We start from the raw sequence: 18,251 nt of genomic DNA on the forward strand, positions 1-18,251 counted from the left end.
AATTTCCATAGTATTTGTAACAAGCAAAAATAAAGGGCTCTTCTGATAAAGGGAAAAATGCACCAGGGAAAGCCAATTGAGATCCAGTTGTGATTTAATAAATAGCTCCCACTGTGTCTCATATCTTTATCAGGGGAAAATATTCAGCAGTTTAGATAGACATGAAATTGCAGCTCTTTCTAGCATTCCACTGCTAGAAGAGCTGCTCTGTTTAAACGATTGAATAATTCCCTGTGACAAAGGCATCAAAATGGCCCAGGAATTAGTTATTAAATTCTGAGTGCACCTTCCTGGCTCAGTATGGGGCATTTTCCTACATGCTGTTATAAGTCTTTACACCCTTCATATATGTTTGTGTTTATATGCATGTATATTTCATTTATATATTTGGGTCTGCTCTAACTCATCTGTCTAGTATACTGCTTCAGTTAATGCAAATCCACTGGAAAGATCAGGTCAAGTTGACTTCAGCATGTGATGCTTGTGATTTGATAGAAACTTTTAGAACTGTTGAAGTACATGCATTCTCTGGAAGTGACAGTGTTTCTTTACATTAGTGGTACCATGTCAACAGGACCTCTCTGAAGTACTTAGCAAAAGACAGCCTTGGGGGCACGTCTGTGCTGCAAGAAAATGGGCCTTTTAGTACATTGTTGATCATATAATTAAAAATGCAGTTGCAATGCATTGTTACTCTTTTGTGCTCCTATATAAGAACAACATCTGTTGTACAGATGGATTTTGCGTGGACTTGCATTAGTTTCCATGCTCTTCATAGAGACTCTTTCCTCTTCTAAAACAAAACAAAACAAAACAAAACAAAACAAAACAAAACAAAACAAAACAAAACAAAACACAAAACAAAACAAAACAAAACAAAACAAAACAAAACAAAACAAAACAAGGTTCTAAATTCGTGCTCTGATTCCTTGCTTGACTGACAGTGAGAGAGGAAACCTTGGAATCCAGAATTATTTCCTTGGAAATCAGTAACAATCACTGAGGTTCCTGGTACTCATGGCAAGGGCACTCAGATTCTGAATGGAAATAGGGTGTAGTCAGAAATGAACTCCCTTCAGGTCAGAAAACCCATCATAAATTGAGCCCCAAAGCCTCCTGAAGTTTAGACCCAGCTCATACTGGCTTAATGCACCAAGCCTTATCCCTGATTCTTCCCTTTTTGAAACTTATCCTGCTTGTGGGCACAGCGCACCTCTATAATATTCAGAATTAAGTCCTAATGAAGTCAGTGGAGCTTTATCCCAGATAAATGGGTACAGGAGTGCAGCCTAAGTTATGAAAATTGCTCAGCAGTATTCTTAAAAAAAAAAATGAATTTATATTTTACTGGGTTTATGGAAGAACCATCTTATCAAGGCCAGTCTTACTACCAAATAGTAAGACCGGCCTTGATAAGATGGTTCTTTCATATTAGGCCATATTAGGTAGCTGATTTTAAGTGGCATTCAAGAAACTAGTTAGCTATTTATTATTATTATTATTATTATTGTGTACACACACACACACACACACACACACACACACACGGGAGGGGAAGAGGCACGTTTGAGATTTTCTGGTTCAGGTGCCAAAATACACTGACTAGCCTTAGGTACTACTGAAAATTGTTTGGTATTGAGAGGTGGCCATCATTTGCTGCTTTATCTCAGCCAGAAAAAAGGTTCTGGGCTTTTACTGCACCTTAGAGAATGAAGAGAACTGCTGATGTTCCCTTCCTATTCCATTGGGTCTGCCCTGTTCCAAGCATATATCTCACAGCAGTCACAGGGGAAAAAAGAGAAATAAATGTATGCTCTGTGGGTGGGTGAAACAAAGAGTGTTGCAGATCTCTTGCTAATACAAACGAGCTCATCTTCATTTATTTGCATCGAGAATCATTCTCTCCCTAAGATAATGTCTTATGTGTTCTGTGTGTTCCAATATCAGAAAGCAGTATACCATTCCATCTTCTTCAAGGTGGGGGAATAAAATAGTCCAGATTCCTGACGATTCTGTCCCTCTGTGTGTATCTTCAGCACCTACTTAAAATCTTTCACATAGAGAATTAGTGCAAACTGAGGATGCTTAAAGAGCAGCCACAGATAAAAAGATAGCTTGATGTGATGTATAATTTGCTTCTGCCATTCCCAGTGTTAACAGCAGGGCATGGGTTGCCCTAGTATCTGTAGCTTCTTTGTTCATTTACAGAGGGCCTTGGCTACGGAACTGTGAGGCTTCCCTAATGCTTCCTTCCTTTTGTTGCACAGCTGAATCCTATCAGTTGTGTAAGGCTTTGAATACCCACATAGGCGGCTGCCATTATCATGAAATGAAGAAGGGAAAATTCCATTTAAAAACTGGCCACAATCACTTGACTTTACATTTTTTTCCTTGTAGCTTGTTTCATTGTTAGTTGAAGCTCTGTATTTCCATTGTGGTCTTTTCGCTCATGCTTCAGAGCCAGAAGTGTAGGGTACAGCTGGCTACAGACAACCTTGAAATCATAAATAGGAGGAAGGGCAGCATAGGGCTATTTCAAATAAATGAATAAAATAGGGGGCAAGGGGTTGTAACAAATGGCTTTCAATATGCTTTACTGACAGCTATGGAGCTGCGGGTGTGCAGCTGCAGGGGGAATTGCTGGCGTTGGCACATCACTATTCTTTCCCATAAAACATCCAAAAGTGATTCACAATTTTTTAAAAAAATCAACAATAAAAGCTGATGTAAAACAATTTCAGGTTCAGTACAGATACAGGTATAGACTGACACAGATAAACTATGTACACCATTGTTTCTCACTGATTGCATGCAGAGAGGAGGCGGCAGAAGAAACCTGTGGAGGCTATGGCCCTCCATAGGGTGCTGGATTCCAATTCTCATCATCTTATTGTGTGTTCTGGCTGGTGCTGATGAGACCCAAAGTCCAACAGCCTCTGGTGGTCCACAAGTTCCACTCCTTGCAGCAGAGGAAGGGAGGCGGCTGGCACATTCAATGCACAGTGTTTTGTGGGGAGGTCCTAATGTCTGCTTACACATAAAGGGAACCCTGGTGCAATGAAAGGCATTATCCTCTGGAGCCAAGTGAGGATTAGCAATTAAGATCCACCCTCTATTGTGTGGGCAGGTAATCCCTCCCCTTACCTGGCCTGGTTTCCCTGGCAACGCTTCCCCCAGGTGGGATTGGACAACTCACTGGGGTAGGCGGGGACCTCCAGGTATCCCACCTGAGGGAAGGCAAAGCCTATGCTGATGGGGCCACTCCAGATCCAGGGCTGCACGCGTCCACGCAAAAGGCGCCCCCCGTTTTAAGTGGGGAGCGGTCATTATCCTCTTCCTGCTCCCTTCTTATCAGAGACCTTGGAATTATATTTCCATAGTTGAATCGGAAAACAAAAGTTTTTTTTTTTTTAAAAAAAGTCATTTCCCCCCAGAAAATTATCCGTAAAACATAAACTTATATGACAAGCCTGTAATTCCCATGTGATCAGCAGGGTTTACTCCCAGATAATTAGTACAAATAATAATATTTGTACCTTGCCCATCTGCCTGGGATTGCCTCAGCTGCTCTGGGTGGCTTCCAGCATATATATGTTTATATATATATATAAACATTAAACAAAGATAACTGTGCACAGGATTGTAACCTAAATTATGCAGTTCATAAACAGGAATCATAAAAGAACTCTTTAAGACAGAGGTTTTCAACCAGTGTGCAATGGCACCCTGGGGTACCTTGAATGATGGCCAGGGGTTCCGCAGGCAACACTGGCCTCTGTCCCCCTTTCCTTCCCACCCTCCTCTAATGCCCTCTTGCATCTCTGCCTTCTAAAGGCTTCCACAGCTGTTTGTTGCTGCAGCCCTGCTGCCGCCACTGCTGCCTCCCTAGGTAAGGTGCTGGCCTCATGTTCACCTTTGGCCAGTCTCCATTGGGTCACTAAAGCTGGGGGCATCCTCTGCCCAGATCCCTGTAGGGCAGTGTGAGGAGGCACCTCTTTTGGGGGCAGGGAGCAGCTCAAAGACCAGGGGTGGCAGCAGCAGCTGCCTGGAGGACTCCCAAGGAGAGGGGAGCGAAGAGGAGAGGAGGCTGAGGGCCGGTGTTTGAAAAAGGGTGAGAGGCTGCCAACTCTGCAGGCAAGGGGTGACATAACTGGGCTCCTGAGTCACACAGGGGTGCCGCAGAAAGCTTGTAGTTGGTCAAGGAAACCGTGGACTCAAAAAGGTTGAAAACCTCCGCTTTAAGAGGCAGAATATTGAGACATTTCTAACTTTTACTTATTATCTTTGACCAATCATCACAAGTTTGGATAACTGAGGTTTCCTCCCTGCTCTCCATAGAGTGGTAACACCAATGCTGTCCTAAGAGTCCATGGGATTTCCATGCTGTTTGTATTTTTTGCTTCTTTTTATGACGCTCTTCTACACCTGGTTTTACAAGCTTATATTAGGGCCAGAACCATTTGTGACCCACCATGTTTAACTGAGTTTAACATTTTTGTGTGGCGGCTCAATGGCTTGATTAATATTTTGGGGTTTTTTTTGTTGCCTGCTTAGAAAAGTAAGAAAAGAAAATGTGGGGGGGGGGCACACATGTGTGCATGTGTGCACACACATACATTTATTTGGCTGGCAATAACTGCTGCTGATAGCATCATGGGACAGGCCTGTATCAGTAAGAGAAAATAGTGCCAGATAGATTTATTTACTGCCCTGGAAACCTTTGAGTTAAAGAGTGTAATACAAATTCAAATTAATAAGTATAACAACAATACATTTCATAGTGGAAAATTCGCATTCTTCTGTGTTAATTGAGCCAGGGATGCAGTGGTACTGATCAGGCCAAACGTAACTTTCATGGGAGAAGTTCCTGCCTTCCCATCTTTAAATACTAACTGTGAAGGAGACATTCCTTACAGCCATTTAGGTTACCATATCATAGCAGATATCTAGTTGCACAATATATTGCTCACAATATGCTACATCGTTGCAAAAATGTCAGATCCCATACTTAAGTTAGGACCAAGATCAGTGCTCTCTGTTGCCTCTGGCATGGTATGCTGTTACTTTTACTGACCTATATCCAGCTAGGCCAAGAGTTTGTGTAGAACTGTGTGTGTATACGCTGCAGTTTATATGTTGCTACTATGAGAAAACAGATACAGGTAAACAACTGTTAGATAGTTATGACTACAGTACTTTAGGGATGCAGGTGGTGCTGTGGTCTAAACCACTGAGCCTCTTGGGCTAGCTGATCAGAAGGTTGGTGGGTTGAATCCCCGTGACTGGGTGAGCTTCCGTTGCTCTGTCCCAGCTCCTGCCAACCTAGCAGTTTGAAAGCATACCAGTGCAAGTAGATAAATAGGTATTGCTGCTGCAGGAAGGTAAATGGTGTTTACGTGCGCTTTGACTCCCATTACAGTGTTCTGTTGTGCCATAAGCAGTTTAGTCATGCTGGCCACATGACCTGGAAAGCTGTCTGTGGACAAACACCGGTACCCTCAACCTGAAAGCAAGATGAGCGTCGCAATGCCATAGTCACCTTTGACTGGACTTAACTGTCCAGGAGTCCTTTACCTTTACCTTTACCTGTGTACAAGTCAAACATAAAGAGCTGGATCCAGAGTTACCATGAATGGATTTCCACTCATAGGCTGCTCTGTCCTATCTCCCACCCCAAGACATGCAAGCAGAAGCTCTTACTTATAAGTAAGAAAGAGATCTTTATTCAGACAAGTAATCAAACAGGTTCATCAGCAGACACTCTTAGCTGCAGAAATTCAGAATGAGGCAAAAGTGACAAAGATGTCCCAAAAAGCTTGTCCCCACCCACTAAGCTTTATAGATGAACTGTAGTGTGCTCAGTTGGTTGATCACTCACTTTGCAGGAATGTTAGAGTTGCAAACACATACTCCATCAGGGCAAGTTGATCTGCTCTCACCTGAAAGAGGTAAGATTTCTCGCTCCTTCTCCAGCCCAGGTTTCCACCATTTAGTCCCCTTTTGTCTCATGCTTTAGGGTGGGCTGATTTAAGATGATATCTCAGGATTATTTAATGCAGTTTAATTGATCCCCTGCTGCATTTGCTACAGGTAAAAGCATAACCATGTTCCTCCAGGAAGTAAAACTCATTTCCCAGACATAGAATACTGGAACACTAGGTACCATAGATAATGACCTCTGCAGCAATCCCAGCCACAGAGAGTTTTATTTTGTTATACAATTTTCTTGACATATGAGCTGATGCATGTCCAGTTGGGCAAACAGAATGTGTGAAATGAGCAGTTACGGGATATGGCTGGTAACAATTCCTATGATTGCAGTGGCACTTTCCCCAGCTGCCTCAGCCCATGGAAACTGAATTATCTTGTCCATAACAATGCAAACCTAAGGAAAAATACATTGTGGGAATTCTCCCATGAGCATCTATGGAATACCATTTTGAAAATTTAACGTTTCCTTCTAGTTTTCATGAATAAAATGAATTTAATTTTTATTCAGAAAGGCACAGGAATCCCATTTTTATGTTTCTTTATCCCATTGGTATAAAGAAATACCAATGTTTCATGTGGACAAATTACTTTATGTTCAATACAAGCCTGTGGGGTGAGGTTTTATAAGGGTGTGTCCACAAATCAGCTGCCAAGTAGTGGACACTGCAATGACCAATCAAAGATGCGCAAAATATTTTTGGAACAATAATAGAATCATAGAGTTGGAAGGGACCATGAGGGTCACCTAGTCCAACTCCTTGCAATATTTTGCCCATTGTGGGTTTTGAACCCATGACACTATTCGCAAGAGTCCCTCAACCTCCAGGAACAGATTTTCAGAAGGCGCAGTAGCCTACAATGGGAAGGGGCGGTCCCTTCCATAAATTCCATTCACAGAAGAATAGTTAGGAGCCAAGCCAATGATAATAAAATTATTAGCTGATTTGCCAAGACCACCACCTTTGTTGTAGAATGGGAAGATGGATGCAGTTGTGCCCTTTTTATTTTACAACTTCATGATTATGTTAAGTAAGACAGATGGACAAAGTGGACCAACACATTTGATAAGTTTTTGGATGAGAGGGTCTGTTTGCAATGTGCCTGACTAATTTACCTTACATGCAGGCACTGCTAAATGTCCATATCTTACATGTTTATTAGCTGTGGGAGTAGGATAACTCATTTATATTGCAATAAACTTAATGTACTGAAAACACATAAAAGCTAATCACAACACAATTTTCCTCTGTATTTTCATAACCATTAATGTCCCATAAATGAGAGTTCTCATTTTAATGAAATATATGAAGTGCAATTAAGTTGTTGGATATATTGATTAATTTATTTCAAGTCTTTGTGTGCTTTGGGCATATTGTATGCTTTAAAAACTATAAATAGGCACACTGAGATGTCTTTATAGAAACAACTTCCACTACTTTAGAAACTACTGAGTCTGTATCAGTTTGGGCATAGATTAAGTCTCAAATGGGCTAAAAAAATACATGATGGCCATAATCCAGAGAGCTCCTTTTGCTTTTGTATACCCATCCAGTTAGTGAGCTTTGCTTCACTGAGAAAGCCCCAACCCTCAACCCTCAAGAGTGCCTGTGTTTCAGAAATAACCTGCTATGTGTTGCAGTGTTTGAACAAACCTAAGTAAAATCCTTGCTGGGCATGTAGAGTTACTTTCATGAGTGTTTAGACTTTGGCAACTGATTAAGGCAGTTTCAAAAGTACACGGTTGGGTGTGTGTGTGGAGAATGAGAAACAGAAGTCTTGATACTAAGTCCATATCTTCCTCCTTGAATATCAGAGTGTGCATCCCTGTACTTTCCAGGCTGACATGTATGTCATGCAGCCCCCAGTGAATCAGTGGCTCCTCCAGACTTGATCTGCACATGTTTTTGTCTGCTCGACTACTTTCCTCCTGCTCCAACTAGATTCCATATAGTTTCCCCTTCTTCCTCTCCCAAGGTTGAGCTAGTACATTTAGAAGTGTAATGTAGGCAAGGGCACTGACAGTGTCATCTGCTGGGAGAAGAGCTTCTCCTAAAAATGAATGGGGCTTAATTGTTGAGCTAGAAGGTGGTACTTCCCCAAGCCTTGTTCTTTTGGTGTAGGATGGGACCGCCTTTCTTCATGTCCACCATTAGATTGACTTGAATTTGTCCAAGGATGGAGACCTATTTTAACTGGAAATGCCAGTGTCTAAATCCAGTGGGTTGGCCTACTGTTTATTTATTTCACAGAATCATAGAATTGTAGAATTGGAAGGGACCCTGAGGACCTTCTGGTCCAACCCCCTGCAATGCAGGGATATGCAGCTGTCTCATATGAGGATCAAACTTGCAACCTTGGCATTATCAGCACCACACGCTAATCAACTGATCTTTTTGTTTGTATTTATTTATTTTCTTAGATTTCTCACCTGCCCTTGACTACAGGGTCACAGGGCAGGTTACAACAATAATATATACAATTATAAAACAAATGAAACAGCTCCATCCATAAAATAATTGTAAAGCATTTAACAATAATTCCACAAATAAAAACAAAAGAAAATCGTTTCAGTAGAGATGCAACTGGGATTCAGATCTCCACTTAAAAGGTTTGTTTCAGCACACTGAACATTTCTGCCTCTCTTAGGAGAGCTTCATCCCCACAACTAAGTTATTTAGATAACTGGGCGTGTATCTATCATCTATCTATCTATCTATCTATCTATCTATCTATCTATCTATCTCATAATAATATATTAGAGCATCGATCATAGACAAAAAACACAGTTCAAATTTCAAATGCTTACTAAGAATTCTAGGGAAATGAGATAGCCTTTCATTACAAATGCTGCAGAGATAATATATCTGAGATGTCCCAATGGAGAAGATGAGAAGTCAGGTGGAGGTTGCCTAGCGCAAAGTCAAGGAAGAGTTCCTTCCTCTTATGCCCTTTCAGTACATTGGCAGAATGTTCATGCAGACCTGACTTGGCTGCCATCTTGCCTCTCGCAAGTAAGTGGCAATGACTCCACTCATGGGAGGCTCTTTCTGTGACTCTGCCCCACAGGATGAGATACTTTTGTTTGGCAGATACTGGTTCCAAAACACTGAGCTAAGAGTTTAAAGGTAAAAGGTATAGTAAGTTTCTAGCGTTACTCATATTTTCATTTTCCCCTCAATATTTCTATGAGAGATTGTCGAATAATTCGCCAAAGAATAATTAAGCAAGCGGTTTAAGCAGTGAGAATTTACAGGTTCATTTCTTACCAAGTGAAATAATGCACTGAGCACTAGAGAAGAGACTTCTGGGATCACAGTATCAATCTATTTTTTCCTCTAATATCCACAGCACTTCCTCTAATATCCACTGACCTTGAGTCAGCGCCAAGGCAACAGGGCCAAATCTTGCCACATTGCACTGGCAGTTCATCGTCAAGTCAGCGCAGAGCAACAAGTCATGAAGCACAGTTGCCTTGGCAATGGGCTCACACATCCCCGTTCTCCCCCCTGTGACCATTATTGCATCATTCACATGCCCTCTTAGACATATTGAATTTTGGTGGATGCAAAACTGTTTAAGAAACTCACACATACACATACAAATGTCAGCTTAGCACTTTTGCTGTGTGCATTTTTAGGAACAAACACCTATACCTAAAATAGCCTTGTACGTATGCCCCCAAATTTACTAGATTGCATTTTTTAAAATAAACTTGCTATGGGCTGGCAAGGTATAGACAGAGAGATGCATTTTTATGCTGAATGCAGAGGAACGGGCATCCCTCCCCTGTCAGTAATTGCTTTCAGTGCTGGACACAGAGGAGGGAAAGAGCACCCTAGTCTTCCTGCTTCATTCCTCTCATGCATGGAATTTCCAATCTCCTATTGCTACCAGGCTAATGTTTAAAATAAGTGATCTCTCTTATTGCCATGAGGACATTTGTTTGTGCATGCCCAGCACTTTCATCTTGTATAGGATGAGTTTTGCTGTACATGAGAAGTGTGAAAGGAGGCTGGGTTTTTCATTCCTCAGCTTTCAAATGGAAGCCCAGAGGCAGAATTATTTTGATCATGCCCAACCCACCTCATCCTTTTTATAAAGGCAGTGGGAGGAATGTACTGATTGTTTTAAAAAGGGTTCTAGTAACATAAGGACATGCACTATTTCAACTGAAGATATATCCTGCATTTTAAAAATGCATTTACGATGAAGTTCCGTATTTTCAACCGACATCAAAGAAAACCATTCTTTTCCTTTGATGCTGTAATTTAACATGAGTCACATCATTAGGTGCCCCCTCCCAACTTCCTGAGCAGTGGAACATGCTAGGGGCAATGTTACCAAGTTGGGTTTCTTTTGGATTGCAAATGTGCAAGCAGAGCAGCCTGCTATCAAATAGGCATTCTTTCAGCAGGCAACAAATCCCTAGAGAGAGTCTTAATCTTTGCTCCTCAGGGTGCTTCCTCTACAGCTAGTTTAAAACTCTGAAATATTCTCTGTCTCATTCTATTCAGATTCAAAACTGCGCTCTCTCTCTCTCTCTCACTCACACACACACACACACACACACACAGCTTACTGACCACCTCCCCCTCACTGAAATCTGAAATGATACCCAGATATAAGTGGATAACTACATATAATCTACTTTATGAACATAGTTCACTCATTGGCACCATTCACCTAGGAAAGCAGAAATGATTAGAATTTGTCCTTCCAACTGCCCAGGTAGCCATATTCTGTATGGAAATTGATTTTATTGAGAGAATTAAACATGTAGAAAGAGGATGGCCTTAAAGAATGGCCCTTTTTTGATGCAAAATCCTCACAGAACCAAGCACATTTACTTTAAGACAAAAAACAAAGTAAACTATTTCCATTTTACATATGTCACATGTCCCCAAGTCTTTTCATTTTATGATTTTGTTATGGAAATGCATTTCCAATATATAATATTCTGAGATATGCTTACTGAAATGCATAAACTCAAGTATTATTATTTGAGCCCTGTGATTAAATATGAATGGGTCTTGCCTTGAACTGGGTAAATTAATGACACATTAACACTCCCCATGAAGGAATATGATATTATTATTATGGCATAAAATGTATTGCTAAAATATTAGACTCTGTTGGTTTTAAACCTTTTTGTAAATTGCTTAGTTTCCCATAATATGTGACTAATAAGTCAAAATACTAATAGAACATCTATTTTACAAGGAAATCATTTTGATATTAAATTTATGTTGCAACCTAAATTTCACCAGGTGTAATTGAGACATAACCCTTCAACAGGTAACACATACGTACCCCAGATTGAATGACCCCCAAAAGTGTTGGAACACATATTTTCTTCCTTGAGTTAAAAACATATTTCTACATTCCCTGTGCTTTGAAGCAAAGAAGAAAAAGGAAAGATCCACACAGATTAAATAGACAGTCCAGTTGGCAGTTATTCTCCAGAGAAGAGAAAAATTACTGTCAGATCATGTGAAGAAAAAGCTAAAGTTAGTCAGATTAGGCACCAGAGATTTTGTGTGAGAGTGTGCAAGGAGAATAGTAATGAACTTTCTTTCACCTTGCTGAGTTATACATAGGACTCTAGTGCACTTAATAAAAACTAGTGTTGTACATATAGATGGGAAGCTCTTGCTGCAGTCTTAGAGGCATGACACAAAAGTATAGCAAAATGGAAGGGGGGATATCTTTGTTTCAAGAACAGTATAACATTGCCAGGGGAAACGATGGTCTAGAGATCTGTGATTTCTGGCATGAAATAGTAGTGCTGTAGTTTCCCAGTTTGTAGTTTGTTATGAAGAGAGATCAGAGTTGGGGAACCTGTGGCATTCCAGATGTTCTGGACCACAGTTGGACTAAAGTTGAAGAGAATTGGAATCAACCAACTTCTGGGGAAGATGTAGCCCTTTGACTGTTGCTGGACTACAACTCTCCTCATCCCTAACTCTTACTCATTCTTGCTGGGGCTGATTTAAGTTGGAGTTCAACATCTGGAAGGAAACAGGTTTCCCACCCTTGCTCTGTACCTATGTGGGGAGGCCATGGTTCAGTGGTATAATACAAGGTCTGCATACATAAGGTCCCACATTCATATCACAGAGTAGACAATGTTTGGTGTCTTTGGACCAAAATGGACCAGTAGATTAATTCCATATAAGAAATGGGAGAGAAGGGGACATCTGGAATAAGTTCCTCCTTTTTTAAGGCAGGTTATTATCTGCACTGGCAGTGCTGTTTGGTAGTACAGGAGAACCATGTTCTCATCTCTGGATATAGTTTTATCCCAACCTCTGCTAGGTTAATCAAAGCATGGAAGCCTTTGCCCTTGCATGCTAGAATGGTATGGAGCTTTACAAATACACTGCTGGTTCAGCTAAAAATAGTGACAATGCGACAATAACAATGTGACTCATTCTTGGCATCTTCACTCTCCCCTGTGGAGCAATCATCTGTATTAAAATCATCAATAATAATTACAGCCTCTAGGGAGATATAGGCATTAAAACCGCATGATCTTGGAATTTAAGGCCCTTAAAGTTGAGTGCAAAAGGACTTTTGCACTGTTGCAGTTGATTTGAACAACCACAGCAATTCTAGCCCAGGCTTCTTGTTGGCCACACAACTTTCAGCCGGGTATCCAGAAATCTAACACTATCAATGGCAGACTTGAGCCATCATCATGCAAGGGAAGTTGCTGGTCCAAGGAGAATTGAAGCATGAGGAATGAGGGGGCTGCAGGAGCCAATAAAAAGCAAAGGATGTTAAAATGAAAATGGCCTTGTGCTTATACCACATTCCTTGCATATATACATATAATGTTGAATATGTGGCATGACTGGATTTCTTCAAGTCACTAGTGTAGATAAGACTTCACTATCTTTCTCTTGATATTATTCCCTCCCTAAGCACTTCATAACTTCCTCTTTGAAGAATCTGAAACCATGGATCTATGTTAATCCATAATGCTTGTGTGTGAGTGTTTGCTGCTATTCAGACATGTAAACTAATTCATAATGTCAGGGAGCTTCAGCCACAGGTAGGATGTTTTGGATAGTTCCCAGAAAAGTAATGTAGTTGTTGTTTTTGCTTGATGTAAACAAAGAATCATGTAGCACCTTAAACACCATGAAATGTATTGTGGCGTAAGCTGTCATGGACTAATGTCCACATTATCAGGTGCGCGAGGTGTGGTCCTCAGCTGACAGTGATGAGTGTGCATGAGTCTTCTGTCTGACCAAGACTCAAAATCAGGAGGTTTACCCTGCATATTGGATCTGCAGGCTTCCATTTTCACTCATTTTCTCTACTTTCCTAATTTGTGGCTAGCCACACTCCCCACACTGTTAGAAGAAATAAGTGGGCTGCCTCCTTTAGGTACAAGGGCATATTTCCTGTCCGACAGCAAGGCCTGGGTCTTTCAGATCACCTAGCTGCATCACTATTTTTTTCAGGGTGCTTTGGTACTAGAAAGAAAAGAGAACACTAGTGTCTCTTAGAAATTTTATTTTAGAATCTACCCTGAGGGTATTTGCATACTCAGACTCCCAGCAGAGTGTATAGGCAACACATGACTGCAAATACTGTCCTGAAAAAAGAAAAAGAAAACGTGGGTTGACTTTGAGGCAGAGGAAAATTAAAATGTGTTAAGAATAGTCTTCTCTTCTGTTTTGTCCAGGGTGCTTTGAATGCTGCATCAAGTGCTTGGGGGGCATTCCCTACGCCTCCTTGATTGCCACCATCCTGCTGTATGCTGGGGTTGCCCTCTTCTGTGGCTGTGGTCATGAAGCACTCTCGGGAACTGTCAACATTCTTCAGACCTACTTTGAGATGGCAAGAGCTCCTGGGGACACTATTGATGTCTTTACCATGTAAGTCTCAGCTTAACCTTTGCATTTATACCACTGCAATACAAGATGTAATTACTAGCCCTCCCTATGTCAGGCATTATGCAGCCAAGTGAACAGAAAACATTTGCTTGAATTTCTTCTAAATCTATTTCATAAGCATATGGATATAAAATATTTCTCGCTATACAAATATTTCTATTGATAGTTTTTCATCCTGCAAGATGAGTGTACATTTCAATATCATTAAAAAAATGAAATCTAGGGTTGGATGGAATCTAGCTGTGGGCTGCATTCAGCCTGTGTGGACTATCCATGCTGGTTTCTAAGGAAATGTGAAGGTAGGAGGGTGCTTTAGTGGGTGCAGAAATGGACACTGGGTGGAATTAAGTGTCAGGCTGTTACAAGCGTTCTGACCATGCTTGCATTTCCTCTCCATCCTCCTATTTAATGTTCTGGGGGTTCACCTGACCAGAGCCGTTTGGAAGAGGGGCACAGGAGAAGGAGGGGGGGGAAAAGCCCCATTGCACAATTGCAAATCCTTGCACAAAGCTTCCACTGGCAGGACTTGTTAAGTGTTAGCAGGTCTAGTGGTGGCAAGGAGAACATGGCCACCTAGTAGGAAGAGAGGGTTGTTTTCAACACTGCTTGTGTGCAAGTGGAATGAACTTCCATTCACACAACAGAACTTGGATCTTCTCCTCGTTCCCATGCAATCCCCCCCAATCCCCTATACAGGGAGTGTTGGAACCTCCAGAGCAGATTTTGGGGACATACAGGTGGCTGAAGGGAGGAATTGAGAAAGTCCCAAAGGATACACTTCACTTTCCAGGAATAGGAAATACTGTGTGTGTGTGTGTGTGTGTGTGTGTGTGTGTGTGGTGTTGGTAATGGAGAATTCACATATTTTAGCTTGATTGCTTTATGATTGGTGCTCATTAATATTGCTTATATTGCTCTTCTTAAATTCGGTTATATTTTTAGAATTGCATTTAGAATAATGTTTCCAAAGCTGGCTCCACAGCTCAGTCTCTGGTTTATTACTAAATGAAAGCTAACCCATTTTTCTAGACTTTAACTTAATGAGTCTCTGGGTAGCTGTTATTGCAGAAACATAGTAAATCAATGCATTAAGCTTTTCACAAATTATCCAAGTCTGCTATGTCAGAGCTGTACATGAAACATCAGTCAAGAAACATAGTTATATACAAAGAATTCAGAGACAATGATAAAGTATTTATCAATTAATTTGTTCATTTTTAAAATACAATTGATGCCTGAAGATTACTTCCATTCCTTGGGAATTTTGTATTTCCCCTGCAATACATACACTTTTGGCTCATTGTAAATAGCAAGATAGAGATATACACATATAGTGACAATGTGTTGTAGTGGTTAGAGTGTTAGACTAGGACAGAGGAGACCAAGGTTTAAATTCATTGTCATCTATGATATTTGGCAATCTGATTGCTCTATTCCTCTCCACTATCATGCTAAAGAAACAAGCCAGACATTTTGGTTTAGATTTATGTCTGATCATGGTTTATTTAAGTGAAACAAAAAACAATCCCTTTTGAACATAATACTAAGCAAGGAGTAAATACTAGGAGTAATACAGGTAACGAGGAGCCAGAAAGTGGTGTTGGGGGATGAGTGTTCGGCCCTCTGGGCTCTCACATGTGGTGCCTTGGGGCTTGGTCCTCTGCCCTATGCTTTTTAACATCTACATCAGGCATAGGCAAACTCGGGGCCTACAGATGTTTGGGACTACAATTCCCATCATCCCTAGTGGTCAGGGATGGTGGGAATTGTAGTCCCAAATATCTGGAGGGCCGGAGTTTGCCTATGCCTGATCTACATTAAGCCGCTGGGAGAGATCATCAGGGGGTTGGGACTGGGTGTCTACCAGTATGCAGATGATACCCAGTTCTACCTCTCCTTCAAATCAGAACCAGTGAAGATGGTGAAGATCCTGTGTGGGTGTCTGGAGGCGGTTGGAGGATGGATGGCGGCTAACAGATTGAGGTTGAATCCCGACAAGACAGAAGTTCTGTTTTGGGGGGACAGGAGACGGGTGGGTGTGGAGGACTCCCTGGTTCTGAATGGGGTAACTGTGCCCTGGAAGACCAGGTGTGCAGCCTTGGAGTCATTTTGGACTCACAGCTGTCCATGGAGGCGCAGGTCAGTTCTGTGTCCAGGGCAGCTGTCTACCAGCTCCATCTGGTACGCAGGCTGTCTTGCCAGAGTGGTGCATGTCCTGATTATCTCCTGCTTGGACTACTTCAATGCGCTCTACGTGGGGCTATCTTTGAAGGTGAGTGGAAAACTACAACTAATCCAGAATGTGGCAGCTAGACTGGTGACTGGGAGTGGCCACTGGGACCATATAACACCAGTCCTAAAGAATCTTCACTGGCTCCCAGTACATTTCAAAGTGTTGGTGCTGACCTTTAAGGCCCTAAATGGCCTTGGTCCAGTATACCTGCAGGAGCCTCTCTACCCCCATCACTCAGCCTGCAGGAGCCTCTCTACCCCCATCACTCAGCCTAGACACTGAGGTCCTCCTCTGAGGGTCTTCTGCTGGTTCCCTCACTGCAAGAAGTGAAGTTATAGGAAACCAAGCAGATGGCCATCTTGGTAGTGGCTCCCTCCCTGTGGAATGCCCTCTTTTCAGATGTCAAGGAGATAAAGCTGGGGAAACCCAGCAAGATGGATGGGGTATAAATAATAAAATTACTATTCTTATTATAAGCAGGTGAAAGTCTTAGTAAACCATTCATTATAGTTTACTAAGATGTGTGAATCAATCCAATAAAACAATGAATCAGGGTCGCATAAAATGTCTTTATCATCCTTCTCTAACACACACACCACCTTCCAGGACTACAGAACTGATTTTGGAACTAATTGTGGTGAATTATATTTAATCACACTTATGGCTTCTGTAGCATTTATTGGCACATTTATCTCAATATAACCTGAAGTTCAATCTTTACATGAAAGATTTATCATGGTTTGGGTAGAAGATTCAAATGGCCAGGGATGTGTAAGCCATCCACTTCTCAGCTCACAAACCATATTGTTTTCTCTAAGCATTTCTGGCAAGAGATAATGGCGCTGAGTATGTTCAGTAACATCTATTCAAGTTCTGGAGCTTCCCAGTCAGGCAGTCTGCCTGCCTAATAGTTTAGTGCCACTCCCAGAAACTGGCCTGATTGGCAATTCACTGTGTAACAGGGACATCCTTAGTTGTTCAGCAATCCAGATGGCCTCTGTGAGAACAGGATGCTGGACTAGATGGGCCCTTGGTCTGATCCAGTTGGGTTCATCCAATGTTATTTTGTAACTTTGTGATAGTGTTTCTGTAAGAAGTTCTATTAGAGTGACTTCATTCTATAAGCGAGTGTGTTCAGGAGGGTTCACCCAGCACCTATCATTTATATAAATTTAATAAATAATAACAATAAGATAATATTTAAGAAACATTGCCATGTGAGGTAAAGCGACTTTGTGGGTTTCTCGGGATCATTATGATATGTTGCACTTTCACTAACTGAATGTTCCTACATGCCCCCCCCCAAATTTCCTCCACTATTTATTTGTGAGAAGGGCTATAGTTTTAGCATTTTCCATGACACCTAGTTTTGTGTGTGCAAGGATTTTTAAAATTTATTTATGGAGGAATGTTCAGTCACGCAGACCCCCGCCTGCAATCCAAAGTGGTGGAACCCATTGACAGATTTATCACTTCAGTGAGAACTTTGTTTAGTACCTCTCTTGTTCAATATTTGCCATCTCTTTCTTGCACATTACAGTGTGGGAGCCTGTGACGCTTCAGGAGTGTTATTGTTTCCTCTTAACAATTAGAATTTTGTAATGGGTGGCTGGGTAAGGTTGTATGCATTTTCTTAGACAAACCATCTGTTTCTCTGTTTAGAATACGGTATGTTCTTAATCACCATAATGCAGCTTTCTTAGGAATCTTTCTAATTTCATGCTGTCTGATTTTTAATTTTTCAACATCCATAAAGTACAACAATGTAAGTCCACACCATACAATAGATTCAGGATTCCTTCACCCTTTCATCCGGCATAGCAAAACTGGAAGTGGCTGAGCACTGATGTGACCATACCCTCCCTCTAAGATTCCTCAGCTGCCTTAAATGTTTAAACTTGAGAAAAGAGAAAGCAGCCCCACATCCCTTTTATTCCTTCCTCTTCTGCAGCCTGATGGAATGGCTGCAGCCAGATGGCAGTGACATCTTCAAACCATGTGATTTTGAAGTTATTGCCTACAGTTACCTGACCTCTTGATTCATATTTAGGACCATATATATATGAACAAAATTGAGAACAGACTTTTATTGCATCAATTCAGGATTAATGTCGGCTGCGTGA

The 18,251-nt window shown here is 41.3% G+C and overlaps 1 protein-coding gene across 3 annotated transcripts in view; it reads left to right on the forward strand.

Annotated features, from left to right (window-relative positions):
• The window catches only part of GPM6A (glycoprotein M6A), a 180,067-nt gene that overhangs the window by 134,424 nt on the left and 27,392 nt on the right, over positions 1 to 18,251 (forward strand). For all 3 annotated transcript variants that reach the window (XM_081875480.1, XM_081875478.1, XM_081875479.1), the window contains one exon: positions 13,685 to 13,877. In XM_081875480.1, the coding sequence (XP_081731606.1) occupies positions 13,685 to 13,877 (193 nt within the window). The remainder of the gene's footprint in view (positions 1 to 13,684; positions 13,878 to 18,251) is intronic.

The sequence above is a fragment of the Podarcis erhardii genome, assembly GCF_964252035.2.
Source record: "Podarcis erhardii genome assembly, chromosome: 9".
In the NCBI taxonomy this organism is placed as follows: domain Eukaryota; kingdom Metazoa; phylum Chordata; class Lepidosauria; order Squamata; family Lacertidae; genus Podarcis; species Podarcis erhardii.